The 21782-nt window shown below is 38.1% G+C and overlaps 1 protein-coding gene across 7 annotated transcripts in view; it reads right to left on the reverse strand.

Annotated features, from left to right (window-relative positions):
- DGKH (diacylglycerol kinase eta) overlaps positions 1-21782 on the reverse strand; it is a 222025-nt gene that overhangs the window by 58991 nt on the left and 141252 nt on the right. For all 7 annotated transcript variants that reach the window (XM_088842777.1, XM_088842778.1, XM_055426031.2 and 4 more), the window contains 6 exons: positions 18279-18381; positions 17038-17197; positions 15146-15254; positions 14875-15014; positions 9363-9447; positions 5694-5779 (listed from right to left, as the gene is read on the reverse strand). In XM_088842777.1, the coding sequence (XP_088698903.1) occupies positions 5694-5779; positions 9363-9447; positions 14875-15014; positions 15146-15254; positions 17038-17197; positions 18279-18381 (683 nt within the window). The remainder of the gene's footprint in view (positions 1-5693; positions 5780-9362; positions 9448-14874; positions 15015-15145; positions 15255-17037; positions 17198-18278; positions 18382-21782) is intronic.

The raw sequence follows: 21782 nt of genomic DNA on the forward strand, positions 1-21782 counted from the left end.
TCAACTCAAATTTCTACAGAGACTCTAGTTTATTAGAGATTCATTCAAGTGCTTCATGTCGTCTGGTCTTCTCTGTTTTATGTATAATACTTCTATGGAATTTCTTGAAATATTAAGACAGGCTATTATGAAATTTCTTCCATGGACTTTAGGATTCTGTGTTAGGAGAACAATGGCCACTTAGCTGGAGGAATCTCATGGTTCATTAAGTTCCATATTCCAGAAGATAGAGGATATTTATTATAATCCAGAGGAATGAATTCACTTCTTGCTACACCTAAATGGGTAGAGTTTTTAAAATAAAATATATACTTAAAAGCAGTATGATTTCAAAGCACACCAACTAGGAACTTGCAAAATTGGGGAAAAACAGATTTAAGAGGTACTTAAAATAGTAACACAAAAAACATTCTCCAACTGATACAATTTCCCCCTTAACACATAAAGACTCCCAGAAAACACGTGCAAAATCAAATGAATGAAAGTGGCACATGGACCTTCAAACAGAGCTAAAAATAGTTTAAATTCCTAATTATATACTTAATTAATGTTAGTTATTATTTTAATGAAGCATTTCCAGCACTGTATTTCTTTAGTTTTGCTCTCTCTCTTCAAGCTGAACAAACATGTGCAGTGAATATTCAGTTGAACCTAACAAAAGTCCACAAATAGCATGCCTGATGGTTCCCACCATTATTTCAATTACGAGATTCATACTTATCAGTAGCAGGACCATCATTTATCAGTTTTTCACTTACTTTTTATGAGAGATAAATGACAATAAAACATTCTCCAGTAAGAAAAATATGGGAATGGTGCCCAAACAGGATCACACCTTGATAGGCAGGGACCACACTATCAGAACCCGATAATTTCATTTTTAACCTGATACAAAGAAGTTCCAATCAGAAATTAAAGGTGATTTACAAGTATCAATGCATAATATATTAAAATCCCTAGCTATCTACCTGCTCTGAGGAAAGAGTCTAACGACAATATATCATACTTCATCTGTTCAGTGAGGGGGGTTGCCTAAGTTATCTCTAAGATAGTCCCCAAATCTAAAATTCTATGGTTCTAAGACAATGATTCCAATTTTATTATTTTGTTTCCTGCTAGTGATCCCATTTTCTGAGAAGTTTTGTCTACAGAGCAAATTGCATTTACTTAATCAGAAAAACATCTATTTCTGCTTCATTGACTATGCCAAAGCCTTTGACTATGTGGATCACAATAAACTGTGGAACATTCTGAAGGAGATGGGAATCCCAGACCACCTGACCTGCCTCTTGAGAAACCTGTATGCAGGTCAGGAAGCAACAGTTAGAACTGGACATGGAACAACAGACTGGTTCCAAATAGGAAAAGGTGTACGTCAAGGTTGTATATTGTCACCTTGCTTATTTAACTTATATGCAGAGTACATCATGAGGAACTCTGGGCTGGAAGAAGCACAAGCTGGAATCAAGATTGCTGGGAGAAATATCAATAACCTCAGATATGCAGATGACACTACCCTTATGGCAGAAAGTGAAGAGGAACTCAAAAGCCTCTTGATGAAAGTGAAAGAGGAGAGTGAAAAGGTTGGCTTGAAGCTCAACATTCACAAGACAAAGATCATGGCATCTGGTCCCATCACTTCATGGGAAATAGATGGAAAAACAGTGGAAACAGTGTCAGACTTTATTTTTTTGGGCTCCAAAATCACTGCAGATGCTGATTGCAGCCAAGAAATTAAAAGACGCTTGCTCCTTGGAAGGAAAGTTATGACCAACCTGGATAGCATATTAAAAAGCAGAGACATTAGTTTGCCAACCAAGGTCCGTCTAGTCAAGGCAATGGTTTTTCCCGTGGTCATGTATGGATGTGAGAGTTGGACTGTGAAGAAAGCTGATCGCCGAAGAATCGATGCTTTTGAACTGTGGTGTTGGAGAAGACTCTTGAGAGTCCCTTATACTGCAAGGAGATCCAACCAGTCCATTCTAGAGGAGATCAATCCTGGATGTTCATTGGAGGGACTGATGCTAAAGCTGAAGCTGCAATACTTTGGCCACCTCATGCGACGAGTTGACTCACTGGAAAAGACTCTGATGCTGGGAAAAGTTGGGGGCGGGAGGAGAAGGGGATGACTGAGAATGAGATGGCTGGATGGCATCACCAACTCTGTGGACATGAGTTTGAGTGTACTCCGGGAGTTGGTGATGGACAGGGAGGCCTGGCGTGCTGTGATTCATGGGGTCGCGGAGAGTCAGACACGACTGAGCGACTGAACTGAACTGAACTGAACTGAATAACTTGCCTTTTATTTTTATTAATAAATGACATCTATAATGATTAAGTGCTTCTGAATCTCAGAAGATAACTCACGTTGTCTTACTGGACTGACAAAATTTCAAAGTCAAAGAAATATTGATGCTGTGTTGATGAACTACATTAGTTAACCTACTTATTAGTTATGCTGATGAAATACAGCTTTTTCATCAGCATTTTCAACATTTAAAAATAGTTAAAAATAGCTTAAGCTAATCTTATGAAACAAATATAAACATAAAAAACAGGAGGTTTATTTAAAAAATGCTCTGCCTCAATATTGTATCATTCAATAATTAAATGGCACTAACAAGAAAAGGAAATTATTTTATCTGGGTGGTGGTCAGAAGAATGTGAGTGTGAATGTGTGTTATTTTTTTCTAAGCATTGAGTTGTACCTTTATGGTTTGAGTATTTTATTGTGTATGTGTCATGCCTCAAAAACACAATTTTTTAAAAGCAGGGAGAAATATTATAGATTTTCCACATTTTAGAGACATAAAACCTAAAGGCAATATGTGCCTTGTTAGGATTTTGATTTGAATGAATCAACTGTTTTATTTTATTTTATTTTTTTTGAATCAACTGTTTTAAAAAAAAAAGAACTTCAAGAAAATTAAAGAAATGGAATATAAGTTGAGTAATTATTATTAATTTTATTAGACTTTTTAAAAATTATTGGATATACAAACTGAAAGTGGAATAAAATGATTTCCAGGATTTGTTTAGATACATTAGCAAGAGAAAGTGGGGAGTAGATAAACAAAATATTGACAAAATACTGAAGCTGAGTGATAATGTCTCAATTTTTTTGTATGTCTGTAAAAAGTCTGTAACAAAAATCAAAGTAGGGACCTTCCCTGGTGGTCCAGCAGCTAAGACTCTGCACTTCCATTGCAGCGGGTGCAGGTTTGATCCCTGGTTGGGGAACTAAGATTCTGCATGCCACTTGGTGAGGCCAAAAGAAAAAAAAAAAACAAAAACTCAAAAATAGACTATACTGGTATAAAAATATACTATATTCGTACTATATTATTGGCATAGTAAAAACATACTATACTGGTACTATTACTATAGTACTGGTACAAAGTTATTGCATATAGTCCCATCTTTTCTCTCTGGAACCTCATTATGGCAAACGCCCTTGAATTTTAATCTGCAGTTGCAAAGGTCGGCACCTGGGCAGGTCTGGGAGCCCGGATGAGTGACAAGAGGGAACCAAGACAGGAACAGAGTCTGCTTAAAGGCAAATGAGCCAGTCAGGGAGGAATCCAGAGCTAAGCCAACAGCAGAGACTAGACAAGGAGCCAGGTCAAGGGCAAAGAAAAAATGTGAAATGCAGTTGGGTAAAACATGAGGGGATGACACCATAATTTAATACAGCACTCTCTACTTCATAAGTTCTATATTTATTTTGTTTCTCAAGTTAATTCCCCGAACAGTTCCATCCGTGAGGAAGGACAGGCATTCTTTCCATTCTTATACTTGATAAAATAGAAATGGGTCACAAAGCCAGCAAATGGCTGAATCTCATCTAGGACCTCAGACTGACAGCATAGCACTGTGACTTACGTCAGTGGTTTTCAAGCTATTTTTCAGAAATATTTCAAGGATTCCACCAAGGCTAGATTAAAATTTCATTTAGAAATATAGACTATAATTTTTAAAATGTTCTCAAATCATTAAGCATGTAAGAGAAGAATACTGTGTTAGCTTTTAATTTTGAATTCACTACTTTTTAAAAATTTTTATTTATTTTTAATTTTTTTTAATTTATTTATTTTAATTGGAGGCTAATTACAATATACTTTTTGTGCAAGTCTTGGACTATATTAAACGCAATTTCCAGCTATTTCTGTATTTTATGTTGGTTACATAGTTGTAAGGAAATTGTCCTCAAGTAATAAATAAAAATGGCATTCTTACAATTACATAGCCAACATAAAATACAGATAATTGGAAACTGCACTAAATATAAACTAAAACTGTCACCTGTAACCTTATTGCTTATTTTTTCTCATAAATAACCAAACACTTAATCCTATCCAGTGTATTAATGTCGACAAAATAGATTTTAGTTTTTAAATATTGAGATTCTGCATAAAATTTTATTTTAAAAAAAGTTATATGTCAATTATACTCTTAAAGAAATAAAATTAAAAATATATAAAATGTAAAGGAGGCAGTAACCAAACACATCAAATAAACAAAGTTCAATATTAAAGCTCTGCTAACATCCAAACTAAGGTAGCCAAATACAATATTTATTTAACTATATTAAAGAATAACTCTGCAACTTTTTATACCTTTAAAAAGGTCCCATTTCAACTTTTTATGTTTTCTAACAATATCCTTTAAAATATCCTGTGAAGAAGCATTTGATTCATAGGGCCAAATGCAAATAGCTTCCTTGTAGAAGTAACTTAAGAAATATCTAAGGATAACTTTAGTATATGCGCTTGGCCCAAGATGAAAAAGGCCATAGAAAGTGTTAAGGCCTGGGACAAAGCTGAGATTTGTACATTTTACCATAAAGCAATACAACTAATTAGAAAACACCCAACCGAGGCATCAGACCCAAAAACCCAGTAGCAGCACTGTCCATCAAAGAGCTCTGGAGCCCACCAACCTAGGCAACAATTGTGTTCCCTTGACTGAGACTGCTCAACTCTTTTCCTACTACTTGGTCATATCTCCCCTTCCTGGGGGTTATATCATCAAAAGCGACTGTCACTACATTTGTACTTTTGTCACAAGCAAATTTGTTTATAATGATTTATCTTGTCTTTCCTTGATTTATTTGCTAATTAAGTATATAACATACTAAACTTTATGTCTTTTTTTCCTCCACCACTTTCCCATCCCCTTTCTTTACTTCCTCTTTCTCACTTCTTTCTGTGTATCAGTAATATTTCCTTGCTAAACCAGAATCCTAAAGCATGTTTTTACTTTCACTTATTAGTTGAAAATTTGAGTGGGTTTTCACCCGTTCCTCCAGCTGATTTTCCATTTCTCATGACGGCAGTAGAGGATGCTTCAAACCAAAATCCTAAATTCTACCCTAGGCAACATTTGGAAAAATAAAATCAAGTAGTTTGGGGGTCCATGTATGGAATCAACAACTAAAATCTGATAACTTTGAATTAAAATATAATTACAAAATTTAACCATGCTGAGAAACGTCATTTTGAAAAATCTCATTGTTATTTTCCTTTTTCTGATGTAAACGATCCCTAAATAGTAGCATGGAAATAATGAATTATAATAAAATGTGTTTTCCACATCATAATTAATCATAAATGTTTGTTTAAATAAGAAAGATAGAATGCTTTCCTCGCATTTTCGCTGTAAAACTATTTCATGACTTGAATGCCACAACTCACTTGGTAGAAGATATGACCACTGCATGTTCATCAGAATTGAGGATTTTTGTAAGATGAGCTGCAACTGAGTCTTCATAAATTGTCATCTGGAAAAAATAAAAAAAACCTACCCTGTATTACTGTTGCTGGCATTCATACAACTCTGTTATTAGTGCTTCAAAAATGGGATCATCTTGATGCATGTGACACACGGCAATGGCTATAATGAAATATAAATGACTTTAATGAAATAAATACATCTATGAGAGTCATTATACAAAATAGATAAGTATTTCCTTTCTCTGAAAGGTTCTTAGTTTCTGGATTCCTTAATTCATATTCTCAGAGAAACCCAGAAAATCCATTTAAAATTTTGTAGGAAGTTTCATTCAAAATCTTTTACACAAGAAATAGCCTTCTTCCATGTAGTTCCAGTCGTACCTTACATTTAGTGACTACAAATGTGATAGAAGTAAATTGTCTAGCTTTATTTTATATGCTAGGAGATAGATATCTCTGAGGGAAGAAGAGCAAAATAATCTCCTCCTTTTGTCACTTTGGAGAGAAAATTGATAACATTAAAAAATTCAATGAAGAAAAAAGATTGGTTCCTATAAAACATGGTTCTTTGAGAAGGTAAATAAAATTGACAAACCACTAGCCAGACTCATCAAGAAACAAAGGGAGAAGAACCAAGTCAATAAAATTAGAAATGAAAATGGAGAGATCACAACCAACAACACAGAAATACAAAGGATTATTAGAGAATACTATCAGCAATTATATGGCAATAAAATGAATAACTTGGAAGAAATGGACAAATTCTTAGAAAAGTACAATTTTCCAAAAGTGAACCAGGAAGAAATAGAAAATCTTAACAGACCCATCACAAGCACAGAATTAGAGGCTGTAATCAGAAATCTTCCAGCAAACAAAAGCCCAGGTCCAGATGGCTTCACAGCTGAATTCTACCAAAAATTTAGAGAAGAGCTAACACCTATTCTACTCAAACTCTTCCAGAAAATTGCTGAGGAAGAGAAACTTCCAAACTCATTCTATGAGACCACCATTACCCTAATCCCAAAACCTGGTAAAGATCTCACAAAAAAAGAAAACTACAGGCCAATATCACTGATGAACATAGATGCAAAAATCCTTAACAAAATTCTAGCAATCAGAATCCAACAACACATTAAGAAGATCATATATCATGACCAAGTGGGTTTTATCCCAGGAATCCAAGGATTCTTCAATATCCGCGAATCAATCAACGTAATACACCACATTAACAAACTGAAAAATAAAAATCATATGATTATCTCAATAGATGCAGAGAAAGCCTTCGACAAAATTCAACATCCATTAATGATAAAAACCCTCCAGAAAGTGGGAATAGAAGGGACATATCTCAACATAATAAAAGCTATATATGACAAACCCACAGCAAACATTATCCTCAATGGTGAAAAACTGAAAGCATTTCCCCTAAAGTCAGGAACAAGACAAGGGTGCCCACTCTCACCACTACTATTCAACATAGTTCTGGAAGTTTTGGCTACAGCAATCAGAGCAGAAAAAGACATAAAAGGAATACAAATTGGAAAAGAAGAAGTAAAACTTTCACTATTCGCTGATGACATGATCCTCTATACAGAAAACCCTAAAGACTACCAGAAAACTAGTAGAGCTAATCAATGATTACAGTAAAGTTGCAGGATATAAAATCAACACACAGAAATGCCTTGCATTCCTATACACTAATAATGAGAAAATAGAAAGAGAAATTAAGGAACTATTCCATTCACTGTTGCAACAAAAAGAATTAAATACTTAGGAATATATCTACCTAAGGAAACAAAAGACTTGTACATAGAAAACTATAAAACACTAGTGAAAGAAATCAAAAAGGACACTAATAGATGGAGAAATATACCGTGTTCGTGGATTGGAAGAATAAATATTGTAAAAATGAGTATACTACCCAAAGTAATTTATAGTTGGATAAAATATTCTTATAAACAAAAACAAAAATGCTGCTGGAAATAACGTAGAAAATGTATTCATCTTTAACAGTAATTATTGAATATTTAGTAATTAGGGCTTCTTGGGTAGCACTAGTGGTAAAGAACCTGCCCGCCAATGCAGGAGACATAAGAGACACAGATTCAATCCCTAGGTCAGGATGATCCCCTGGAGGAGGGCATGGCAACCCACTCCAATATTCTTGCCTGGAGAATCCCATGGACAGAGGAGTCTGAAGGGCTACAGTCCATGGGGTCACAAGGAGTCAGATGTGACTGAAAGTGATTTAGCACACATGCACCTCTGGGTGGCAGGACTATAAATAAAATTTTTCTTTTCTTTGTTAGATGTTTTTGTATTTTCCCAATTTTTAAGAAGCAGTTTTTGCTATTTCTATATCAAGGAAAAAATTTAAATGCAATTAGTTTATTTAACGGAGAAGGCAATGGCAAGCCACTCCAGTATTCTTGCCTAGAAAATCCCATGGATGGAGGAGCCTGGTAGGCTGCAGTCCATGGGATCGCTATGAGTTGGACATGACTAAACGACTTCACTTTCACTTTTCACTTTCACACATTGGAGAAGGAAATGGCAACCCACTCCAGTGTTCTTGCCTGGAGAATCCCAGGGACAGGGGAGCCTGGTAGGCTGCCATCTATGGGGTCTCACAGAGTCGGACACGACTGAAGTGACTTAGCAGCAGCAGCAGCAGTTTATTTAAGAAATAAAGCCCATGTTTCTAGATATTATTCCCTTCCTTAGTTTTGAGAATATCCTAATGACAAAACAAAGATTTCAACTGTAAAATAAACAGATGAATTTTCCTAGAGGGAAAAATAAGCTATCATAGATCAAATGGTCTTAGTAAGTCAGAGAATAATCCTTCGACAATTACGTTCTTTTTAAAATCTCCAGTGCTTTGAGGTTTAATCAGAATGTAAAGTCTTTAAGAACTGTAGTTATTAACGGTCTGGAGCAGGGACGGAAGGAAGGGCACTGTGGTCCTTTGTTTTATCTTGATCAACAGGCTTAAGGTTCTCTAACCTTAACCTAGGGAGGTTATTCTGATAGGCCCTCAACACAGATGAGCAAAGCAGGAAGAGAGAAATTCTACAGTATTCTGGCAACAAGTATTGGTGTGCTTGGAGGTTATTTAAGGGAGCTGGGTGGACACCTAATAATCAAACAGGTGCTCATGGCTGACGCAGGAGATGAGTGAAAGCTGACCAGAGCCAGCCATCAGCTGGCTTCCCTAGAGCCCTGCTGGAAAGAGTAAACCGGCAGGAAGAATATCCAGGGAGAATTCTCTCGGGGTAGAAGCAAGGGAGTCTGCATGCGTGGCGCTTTCCACACCTCACACCTCCTTCAATCCCCCAACATGGCACCTCCTCAACAGACAAGGTCCAGGAAGACAAGACCCACGAAGGCGAGCGATGTGGCTGAACTCACACAGCCAAGGAGGGTGCCGGGGAAGGACCCTAACCGGGATGGTAAGGATTCTTTCCTCTAGAGGGGAGGACTAGAGGCCATCAGTGAGACCAAACCCCAACTAGGAACAATTACAATTAAGTGAACAGGCTACCAGATCTTATACATTTTTTTTTTTTATTGTTCAAGATACTCAACTCTGTTTTTAAATGATAAACAGGTAAAGAGTTAAAGTCTTACATAAAATTCTTCAGATGCCTCTGGAGGTTCGGGAAGTAGAGAAGCTTTTGGCGGCAATTTGAGTTCATAGGTCATAATGCTCCACCTGAAGAGAGAAGAATATCTGGTCTGAAATTCCTTTAAAATTTAATGGATTTTGTTCTCACCTCACATCCACACATGCTCGTGCTAAGTCACTTCAGTCATGTCTGACTCTTTTGTGACCCCATGGGCTGTAGCCCAACAGGCTCCTCTGTCCATGGGATTCCGGGCAAGAATACTGGAGTGGTTGCCATTTCCTCCTCCAGGGGATCTTCCTGACTCAGGGGTCAAACCTGGGTCTCCTGCATTGCAGATATTCTTTACTATCTGAGCCACCAGGGAAGCCCCTCACACACACACGCACATTCATTCATGAACATGTTTACCATGTCTGAAATAACCAAATATGGGAAGAGACGGACTAATCACAATCTCATAAAATGCTGAATTCATACTTTATGATTTCCCTATCTCACCAAATCTCTGCCTGGAGACTTTCAAACAGTTGAAGGCCATGGCCCACAGAAAGAAATGTACATATGTAACAAGACCGCCCCTCTTCACTAACTGCAAAGCATATGACTTTACTGTTCTTTTCTGTTTTACTTTTTAAATAATGCTCACTGCAATTTCTAACTAGATCATAAAAGTTACTAACGGGTCACAACCCCAAATTCTAAAATAATTTGACTAAATTAGTGCACCTATGAAAAATAAACCATTCTGCAGGTAACAATCACTCTTACCAAGTCAGCTTATACAGATATGAAAGGGAAATTAGCTAAACAGTCCTTCTTACATTAAGAAAGTAAGTGTGGAATGGAGAGGAAAATATTAATAGAAATAATGCTTGACTGAAGCTAATTCATTTCAATTAGCTGTAAACATTAATTTCAAACCAAACACTGAATCATTTGGTATTAGACATAAGCAATCAACTCCAGATAAATCCAGTCATCTGTCTAAAATACTTTCAACACTTGAGAAGAACAATTGAGTATAGACATTATTATTGTCAGTAATAGGATGTGAAATAAAGACTTTTAAAAGACACAAAGCATAATGAGAGTAGTATTACAAATTATGAAATTTTAAGAAAAGCATATCACGGTGACAGAACCTAGAGGAAACTCCCAAGGTTAGCATCAGTATGAAAACAGAACCTACTGTATCAATCAAACTAATAAGTCTGCTGCTGCTGCTAAGTCACTTCAGTCGTGTCCAACTCTGTGTGACCCCATAGACGGCAGCTCACCAGGCTCCCCCGTCCCTGGGATTCTCCAGGCAAGAACACTGGAGTGGGTTGCCATTTCCTTCTCCAATGTGTGAAAGTGAAAAGTGAAAGTGAAATCGCTCAGTCATGTCTGACTCGTAGCGACCCCATGGACTGCAGCCCACCAGGCTCCTCCATCCATGGGATTTTCTAGGCAAGAGTACTGGAGTGGCTTGCCATTGCCTTCTCCGAATAAGTCTGCATAAAAATTCAAATTCTGAGAGAACTCCCTGAAAGACATAGGTTATCTGATAGGGTGTGTAAACTAAATAGATGTGTATAGCTACTATTCAACTCTTGATATGAATATATTATAAATATATGCCTGTTGCTGGTTTAGTCACTAAGTTGCGTCTAAGTTTGAGACCCCATGGACTGCAGTGTGCCAGGCTCCTCTGTCCATGGGATTTTCCCAGAAAGAATACTGGAGAGGGCTGCCATTGCCTTCTTGACCCAGAAATCAAACCGCCATCTCCTGTATTGCAGGCAGATTCTTTGCTGCTGAGCCTGCATGGAAACCCTCATTATAAACATACATATTTGAGCATAAAGCCATTCTCTCCTTCATGCAACCATGCAACAAGTATGTACTGAACATCTCACACTGACAGTATTCAAGGGTCTGGTAACAGAAAAGAGAATATGATTTCTCTATCAAAGCTTATATTCTGGTGCCAAAAACAGATGTAGTGAAAGCAATGAATAAAATATTAAAACTCTGCAAAGCTTCAAAAAGGGAAAATCACAACTGGAAGTCAAGGTCCATATACCTGGAAATACTTCTCTGGTCAAAGGATGGTTAAAGAATTGGGAAAGAAATCCACCCAAGTGTCCTTGTACCTTCCACCTATACCTCTTCCCTTTATTGGCAAATGACTGGAGCTGAAGAAACAGGAGAAAGTCTCAGCACAAGCCAGGAAGGGATGCTTATTGGTACCAACTAGGCAGAGCTGGAGGCAGAAAGCAAGAATCAATTTGGTGGTGATTATGTGCATTAAGGGCTTCCCAAAGTTCAATCCTTGGGTTGGGAAGATCATCCCCTGGAGGAGGGCATGGCAACCCACTCCAGTATTCTTGCCTGGAGAATCCCATGGACAGAGGAGCCTGGTGGGCTGCAGTCCACAGGGTCGCAAAGAGTCGGACACGACTGAGTGACTTAGCATGCACGCATGTGCGTTAAAGAGTGAGTGCAGTGTTGAACAAAGGTCCTCGGAAAGAGTCTGTATTCTGGGGGAGACAATCGGTTCAACCACTTATTAGCAATCTGACCTTGAAAACAAAAACATCTCCTGGGCCTTTTACCCTGTAAGATAGAGACAATAGTATTATCCACCTCTAAATGTATAGTGAGGATTAAACGAGATGATATTCTATTAAGAAAAGCAACTAGATGTGCCATTAATCATTCTTACTCCCGCTGTCTCCATAGTCATAATAATGCTTTTCTTAGCCAGTGTTGTTTTGAGGACTAAATAAGTTAATATATATGAAAAAGCATGTATAATGTGGAATATTATTAAACATCAATTTTCCACTTGTACTGACAAAGGTCCATATAGTCAAAGCTATGGTTTTTCCAGTAGTCATGTATGGATGTGAGAGTTGAACCATAAAGAAGGCTGAGTGCCAAAGAATTGGTGCTTTCAAATTGTGGTGCTAGAAAAGACCCTTGAGGAGTCCCTTCGACTTCAAGGAGATCAAACCAGTCAACCCTAAAGGAAATCACCCCTAAATATTCATTGGAGGGACTGACGTTGAAGCTGAAGCTCTAATACTCTGGCCACCTGATTCAAAGAGCTGACTCACTGGAAAAGATCCTGATGCTGGAACAGGCTGAAGGCAGGAAGAGAAAGGGGTGACAAAGGATGAGATAGTTGGATGGCATCACTGACTCGATAGACATGAGTTGGAGCAAACTCCCGAGAGACGGTGAAGGACAGGAAAGCCTTGGCGTGCTACAGTCCATGGGTGGCAAAGAATTGGACACAACTTAGCAACTGAACAACAATCAGCTAAAGATATCCTGTTATCCTGTGGCCTTCTGACTGATTGAAGGGGTGACAGGATGAGAAGTTTGGATGGCATCACAGGCTCAATGGACATGAGATTGAGCAAACTCTAGGAGACAGTGAAGGGCAGGGAAGCCTGGCGTGCCGCAGTCCATGGGATTGGACATGACTCAGCAACTGAACAACAATTCTTAAATTAGTAAAGAAAGCACAGGAACAAAATTGTCTTATGTTTCGAACAATAGTCCTAGCTTTTTAAATCCCTTTTCTTTTTTTGAGTTGGTTTTTTTTTTGCTTTTTTTTTTTTTGGGGGGGGGTTGGGGGCTTCCCTTGTGGCTCAGCTGGTAAAGAATCCACCTGCAATGAGGGAGACCTGGGTTTGATCCCTGTGGGAAGATCCCCTGGAGAAGGGAAAGACTACCCACTCCAGTATTCTGGCCTGGAGAATTCCATGGACTGTGCAGTCCATGGTGTCGCAGAGTCGAACATGACTGAGTAACTCACTTTTGCTTTTTTTTTTTTTTTTGCAGGTCTGTATTAAGGAATTTTACCACAGGGTGTTGTTTCTCTGCTAACCACCTGGAGACGTTAATTCTTATAACATACAAGGGAAAAGCACACACCCAGTGCAGAGAAAATGCCTCACAGTATTTCCTAGGTTGTGAGGAGAGTGGTATTTAAATTTACAAGAAAAGCCATTTAAAATACCTTGTGAGGTTTGGTAAGTGCTGAATTGGACAGTCTTCCAGGAAACCACCTCAAGACTCTTTCAAAGACTGGAGACCGAGTCCACTTTATGCTCCCAAACTACAAGGGGATACCTCTCTTGACTGGTTGGGGATTAACACAGATAAATGCTCACCAACCTAGCTTTCTTTTTAAATATCCTGTCAGCAGAAGAATCAGCCACTGCAACATTACCTTATGGCAGGCAAGGTTACCATTAATTAGGTTACAGCTTATTTTAGAGTAATTACATTTTGGATTGGTGGCTCCCTGATGAGATTTTGTTATTTTCGGGAAGAGTTCCACAGATGGCTAATCCTATCAGAGTTGTTTTGATTCATGCTAGCTCAAGTTTATAATGAGATTTTGACATTGGTGTTCCAGTGATGATGGAGGTTCCTGCTTACTGAGTCCTGGTTGCTCCTCATGTGCCTGCGCTCAGTCATGTCTGACTCTTTGCAACCCCGTAGACCGCAGCCTGCCAGACTCCTCTGTCCATGGCATTCTCTAGGCAAGAATGCTGGAGTGGGTAGCCATTTCCTTCTCCAGAGGAGCTTATTGATGGAGTAATAAAACCCACATCTCCTACACTGTCAGATGGATTCTTTATCACTGAGTCACCAGGGAAGCCCGGTTGCTCCCTATATGTCAATTCTGAACACCTCCTCCATAATACTCAGGTCACACAGACTGGGATTTTTTTCTTTTTACATGTTGGGTATTTAGAGAGAGAGCAGTTAAGAGATGCAATCCAGAATAGCATAAAAACAGTGATGGTTCCTCCATGTGAAGCTGTTTTCCTAGCATTTTCCTGTCCCTGGGAAAGGATTATATTTTTTAGTATTTTGTTGGCTCAATTTCTTATTAACATGTATAATTAAGAAGAAATACTATCTAAAGTTTGTATTTTTTCTTTGGTTTTCATGAAACCAGAAGATGAAAGGGCTACCTAGTATATTCATCAAAAGACCCCCACAAGTTAACTATTTAAGCTTTATGATCCAAACAGCAGTTAAAAGTAATTAGTATCAACATGAGCTTTCCAAATAGTTCAGTGGTAAAAAATCTGCCTGCAGGAGACGTGTTTTCAGTCCCTGGGCTGGGAAGATCCACTGGAGAAGGAAACAGAAACCTACTCCATTATTCTTCCCTGGAAAATCTCATGGACAGAGGAGACTAGTGGGCTGCAGTCCATGGGGTCACAAACAGTAGGACATGACTGAGTGACTAAACAACAGTAAGTATTAATGTAGCCATCTATCTTTAAAATAATGGGTTCGTTAAACTAGTTTTCTCTTTAAAAAAAATTCATTCATTCACTCAAAAAACATATTTACAGAGTGTCTGTTCTGTGTCAGGCTCTGTTCTAGACCACAAGGGTGGAACCCCCTCATGGGCTTACTGTCAGTACAATTCTAATTATCAAAAAGAGGATATCAGTATGCGGCTTTCAGTCTAGTTTTAGAAGAGAATTTGTTATTACCTGTCCAACATTTTGGTACTGGCTCGTTCCAGCTTCTCAAGTATCTGAGGAAGTTGGGTGTCGTCATCATATGAGCCTCCCCAGCCAAGAACCCGGGCAAGGTCATTTCCTGTACCCAGAGGCAGGACTCCCAGCTGACACTGAAAAACAACCCCACAGGAGACCTCAGACAAGTCGAGAGAGAGGGACTCTGACATTTCTGCACGTCACTGGTCAGCAGGTTAGGATATATTCATGTTAACTAGCAATGAAAAGAATGATGACCACTTGCCTGTTTGTTCAAGTTGAGCTTATCAATTTCTGACAAAACCCAACCTACACTTCCATCTCCTCCACAAACAAGAATCCGGAAATTGTCAAACTTCTGGAATAATCTTAAACTGAAAGTAAGAAGTATTTTATTTTAGGATAAGTGAATAAAAATCACTTTCCCCAATTCTTTTGTCATTCTGTTATTACTTATTGGTACTCATGTTCAGATTAAATATAAGAACTCTTACAGGTGAATCATACTATAAAAATTAATTTGAGTGCAATGTTGAACTCACGAAAATGTCTTAATCATAAAGAGGAACAAGGATTATAAGCAGAAATGGAGACAAAATTAGGGAAAAAGGGGAATGAGAAATACGAAAACAAAAAAGAAGCAGAACCCAGGAAAGATTATTAAAGGTTAAGTGATAGGCGATGGTAAAAGTAGTGATTTTTTTTTTCTTTCTATCACAAGGATATATTATTTCCATGAGTAGCATATTAAAACCAGGGTGGAGAATCCAGGGCACTGATGCTCTTGAGTGGCAGGGGGGTGATTCCTAAAGAGATCCCCCAAACATCACTAATATACCCCCACCATACTGCCAGTAGCTTTTTTTACTTCCTCTTTTCCTTTCCTCGGGTCAATCTTTTTACTTCTGCCTTCCTCATCTCAAATTTTGACATATCTCACCTTCTGAATGTACCTTTGTACACCTCAAGTATTGTGGAAAATCGAAAAAATATGGAGACAATCTCAAGAAGTTTCACAAAGGGAGTTCCTTGGAATTTTAGAGGATAAGTAGAAAAAATGAAAAAACTAAGATATTGGCGCCATGAAGGATTATAAAACAGACACGCTAGAAAGGGAGACAACGCTAATCAGCAATGGGAGAGACAGAGGTGATGAGAGAAGCTAGATGAGAAAGTGCCAGGACCCATGCAGGGGGAAGGAAGGGAGGCACAGCACATAAGGACAGACTTGGGTTCAGATGGAGATCGATTCCCAGGGAACCAGAAGGGCCTGAGACAGCAAGAAAAAGGCAACGGAAACAAGAAGGAAGACCCTGAAAGGACAAGAGTGAAAGGGCACAAAGAGAGACTGAGAAGAGAAACAGAGAAGACGGGAGAGTGCTTAAGCACAAAACACAAAAGGCCTTTTCAGGAACTGGTATCTAAAATCTTCATTTCTACCTCTGTGTTACAGTGGAATGCAAGAGAAAAGCCAAGTTGGCATAAGCAAATCATAAAGAGATTGTACGCCCCTGGTTCAGATGACTCAACATCACCTCTTCGACAAAAATCATATATATATATATATATATATACTAAAAATGTATTCAAAGTGCCTCAAGGTATATTTTCCGTCACTGAAATACTTATTTTTTTCCCCCAGATTTTAAGTTATATGACATTCCAGAAAGTTTGAAATGGAGACAGTTAGCAAAAGTACTTTCTGTCACTTATGGGAACCAAGTCTGAAATCCTTGAGAACTTGGTTTTGAGATCACAAGAGTATCTGTGTTTCGGTTAAATAACTGATTACTTGTATATAGTTCAATACTAGCCTCCCAATGCAAATCATTTTCTGAAGTTATTTTTTTGTATTTCTCCATTTACACAAGTTGGTCTACTTCTGTAGAGCTAAGCAAACAGAATTGTTTGATGTAGGATATATTCTAAAACATTTTCTAAACAAATTTTGGAACTCTGGGCACACAGGAAGTTATATAAATATCAAAAAGGTTGTGTTAAAATTTATACTTAGAACGTTAAAAAAAAAGGGGGGTGTGAGAAGATCAACCCAGAGGCGTCTAGGTGAATCTACAATTTTCATGAACTGAAAACCCAAATGCATTTCACACTTAGTGCTACATTTTATTCAAGGAAGATTTGTCAGTAATCAATTACCCCAAATGAGGACCGCCATTCATCAAATCAAACACCTGAGCTGGATTTAGTAACTGTTTAAACCGACGAAGAAACTTTACTCCCTGATTATCTCCACTCTTAGAATTGACAAAAACCAGTAAAGGACTAACACAGAAGGAAAATGTTGCTCTGCAGAAACCTGCGGGGAAAAAACAAAACACAGTGTAAGATCAACAGGCACCACCTTCTCTCAACAGAGCTTCAGAAGAAAAACAATGAGTTCACACTTCAGAGCCCCCATATGCAGACAGGTTTATTACCTACATATTAAGAACACAGAACCTACCTTTTAAAATACAAGCTATAATGAAAAATCATACAAAAGATGGTGAAAGTATTAAGCACAGATAATTGGAGATCTACCACTTGCCCTAACAACACTTAATTATTAAGAGAAACCAATCATAGTCTACAAATTCACCGTTGTTAAAGGATTCATGCTAATTTTCAGTATTATAAAATATTTAACACCTCCTTGTTAAGGTCTCAGAAAGTATTTTTAAATTTTATAATAAATAACAGAACTTTGATATATTGGGGCTTAGGGGGAGGCTGTTAACAGCACAGGTTAAAAAAATCATATCTTCTGCAGCTTCTAGTAGCTTTAATATCTACTGGCATATTTCTATAAAACATTTGAAAAGCATAAGGCACTTTATTGATGCAAAACATTAATAACAGTTTATGGTAAAAGCCTCATGTAATACGGTTTGTTTACAAAGAAGTGATAAGATTGCTATCCCCAAACCAGTGTTGTAAATGGGTTCTTCCAAGTGTACAATTAAGTCGTAAAATAGTAACACTAAAAAAAGTGAATGAATGTATGGGAATATAAATTCCTACGATGAAACGATAGGAAAACGGGTTTCAAAAAGAGCTTTGTTAATGGGCAGTTTCAATTACAGAGGGGAAAAAATGCTTATAAAAAATTAATTTGTTCAGGTTGCATTTTCTGACGGAATAACGATCTTATTTGACTTGCTGAAATGTAAAATCTATAAATCTTATACACTGTAATTTCACCACTGTGTTAATAGTTATGTTAAACCTTAATTTTAAAATGTTCTTGTATAAATGAAATGTACTGTTTTGCAATTGAAATGGAATTATTATATAAAAACTGACCAGAATAACCAACTGCAGTGTTATATTAGGAAAATAGTGTACATATCAACATCTGATAAACCAGGAGTATACATACTTATGCTACTGATACTTACCATCAGAATCAGTGCTGTTTAGTGCGATTGGAGGAATGACAGACACTTTACACTGGCCGAGTGGACACACAGGATGATAGAAATCTTTACAGGCAGTGTGTACCTAGCAGCAGAGAAAGAAACCTTCAGGAATCACTAAACACACATCCATGTTTTGTTACGGTACAAACTATGACTCAGGAACTGAAAAATGAAGATTAAGTGCATCTTCAAATGTTCAGGAATTCATAAATTATTTTAATGGCACAGTGCTTACACTTCTAAGGAATGGACTAATCATTTTAGAGATGGGAATTTGATTTGGTTTGTGCAGTCTGTTTTCATGGGTGACTCAGGCAAGTAGCATGTAGTCAGTAAATGCCTGGTGAAAGCAAGGACAGAGGAAGAGATCGAGGAAGGAGAACAGAGGAAGAAAGAAGGAAGAAGGGGAGAGCGGAAGGGAGGGAAGAAGGGATGAGGAAGGGAAGCACACTGGTAACACGTCCAGCCTCACTGTCCACAGGAAAAACTGATGACACTGACTGTACAAAATTCTTACAGAACATAAGGAAAATAAACACAGTCTGCAAGGTGTCTGCAGGGATCCTGCAACTTTCTGTTCACACCCTTTCTATAACACCGTCATGCTAGTACAGTTATAAGGACATCTGTGCCTACGGCCTCAGCTAGACTGCTGGCTCAGTAAGGAAAAGAGAAAGGTCTTATTATCACCCACTCATCTTGAGAAGCGACCCACATCACCGGCACTCAGCGGATTTCTTAACTCCATAGAAAAAAAGTTGCAAGGTCACTCAAGCTGGGCAAACATATAATGTAGGACCTAGGCAATTTAGAATAATTCATGTACCTATCTGCTGCTGCTGCTAAGTCACTTCAGTCATGTCCGACTCTGTGCAACCCCATAGACGGCAGCCCACCAGGCTCCCCCATCACTGGGATTCTCCAGGCAAGAGAGCCTTTAAATGCTTCACCAGTAAAAGCAGGCACTTCATGAAGCACTTATTTAATGTGGTTTTATTTCATAAGCCCTTTTAGAAAACTGGCATATCAGTTAAATATATTTATTAAAACTTTTGAGAAAATAATTAAAATTTAATAGTGATTCTTTTTCTGCTGGTGACCTGATTTGGGACAGTTTCCTATTATGATTTATAATAATTAGTCCATCAGGATTTTAGAAAAATCAGAATGCACAGTTTTAAAAGAAAAAAGTTTGAGAATCATGAAGCAAAACAGAAAAATATTTATAACAATGTTAAATGAAAAAAGCAGAGATAAAATTGTATCTTCACTATTTTTACAAAAAAGGTAAAACTATGTCCAGAAACTGGGCAACAGCTGGAAAACTTAGGAGCTGATTAAGGTTGTGGAAATATGGCTTGGTTTGGTTTTGAAGCAAGTGACTATGTTTAGACACTAGATATTCTGCAGTTAGAAACTCATAGTCTAAAGGCAAAATAATATCATAACAGATAAATGATACTGTATGTGATGTACAAGAGTAAGAGGGATGGAACAGGTGGCAACAGAGGAGGAGATGGTTGGATGGCATCTCTGACTCAGACACGACTGAGCGACTGAATGGCAGCAAGCTTTCCTTTTTGGTCACCGTAAGTTTACCTCCTATGTCTGCAGCATAAATTAGGAGTTTGGGATTAACGCACACACACTGCTGTATATCACATAGATAACCAACAAGAACCTACTGTACAGCACATGGAATTCTACTCAACATCTTGTAATAGCTCTCAGGGAAAAGAATCTGAAAATGAATATATATACACACACGTATATTTCCTTATGTGTAACTGAATCACCGTGCAGTACACCTGAAACTGACAGACCACCGTAAATCAAGCATACTTCAATTAAAAAAAATAATAGCTGACTAAAGATAAGCAGAGAGCTATACATTGCAGGTAGAGACAACTTTTATAAAATCTTTCTAAAATGAATCATCACACAGATGATCTCCTTTCTTTTCAAAAGTTATAAAAAGAGCAGCTGCAGTTTCAGAAGGAGAGAAATAGACTTCATTAAATGCAGACGAATAAAAGCAGTGGCGGAAACATACGTCAGCAGTTATCCCCTCAGAAAAGAAATCTTAGGTGGGGCGTAATCTTGACTTAAAATCTGGTTTGAAAGGCACAAGAGTGTTTTCAGGGTTAGGGTTGCATGAAAACTCCAAAAAGAGAGAGAGATTATCTAATATCGTCTGTATATTATATTAAATGGGATAAAAAATAAAAAGTAACACCTACGGCAATAAAAGAGGCAATTGATGAAGGAAAACAAAATCATGTCGATCAGGAGAATTATGTTTGATTCAAAGACGAAAAAGAAACACAAGATAACCTATCAGTACTGACTAAAACGTCATAGGACTTATTTTTCCTACATGGCTCATGGAATCAATTTCATTGATTACAAAATCAAGACATCATATGCAGACCTCTTGCATTTACTGATCTTCAAATCAACAGTATTTTTTAAATTTTTATTAACACTGTTTTTTATTTTAATTTTAAATTTTTGGTCACATCATGAAAAAATTTTAGTTCTTGGACCAGGGATTGAACTTGCACCTCTGCAGTGGAAGTACAGACTCTTAACCACTGAACCACCACGGAAGTCCCTTCAGTGTACTTACTGAGAGCAATGGTTTCCCATCTTTTTTTGGGGGGGGAGGAGGTGACTTCCAAGACTCAAAATATGACCAAACAACTCAGCCTCAACACAAGGCAATCAGCATCCTAGTTGGACGGCATCACCCAGTGCTCAGGTGGGCGCACACTGCCTCCAAGCCCTGCTGTCTTTTAGCCCCAAGTCACCCTCTGAGGGCCGTGAGGTCACCCTGAGTCCTAGCTCGGACCACCCTCCTGCAGCATGGAGGCCCAGTCCTCACACAGTCTGTCAGAGGTGGACCATTCCTTGCCACGGGCTGCACGCTATGCTGTGTCTGCTTCCCACCACTTGCCTGCACGTGCAAAGATTTTAAATATTTACTCATTTCTAAAACATAAATGCATACAATTTAAGTTGTATCAATGTGTGGCCTACTGAATTCGGCTTCTTTCTGTCAAGAGAACACACATGAGGTTGTAGCAAACCCACATCTTGCTTGTCAATCAAAATCTGGTGGCTTTCTGTCAGCAACAGGTGTTAAAACAGGCTGAAAATAGCAAACCACTAGATGCGACTAAAGCTTGATGAAAAACAGTAAAACTGTGGGAAAGAGGTCCTCAGAAAAAGAAATATATAATAAGAACAGGTGTCACAAAGCAGGGCACATGCAGAAGTAACCAGAGTGGCAGTAATACACTCTGAAAAAGGTCCACCTTAAAATGGGCTTCCTTGGTAGCTCAGTTGGTAAAGAAATGCAGGAGAACGCCTGCAATGCAAGAGACCACCTGCAATGCAGGAGACGTGGGTTCCATCCCTGGGTCTGGAAGATCCCCTGGAGGAGGAAATGGCAACCCACTCCAGTACTCTTGCCTGGGAAAT

The sequence above is a fragment of the Moschus berezovskii genome, chromosome 13 (genome assembly GCF_049115385.1).
Source record: "Moschus berezovskii isolate FMDL1 chromosome 13, NW_MosBer_1.0, whole genome shotgun sequence".
Lineage (NCBI taxonomy): Eukaryota > Metazoa > Chordata > Mammalia > Artiodactyla > Moschidae > Moschus > Moschus berezovskii.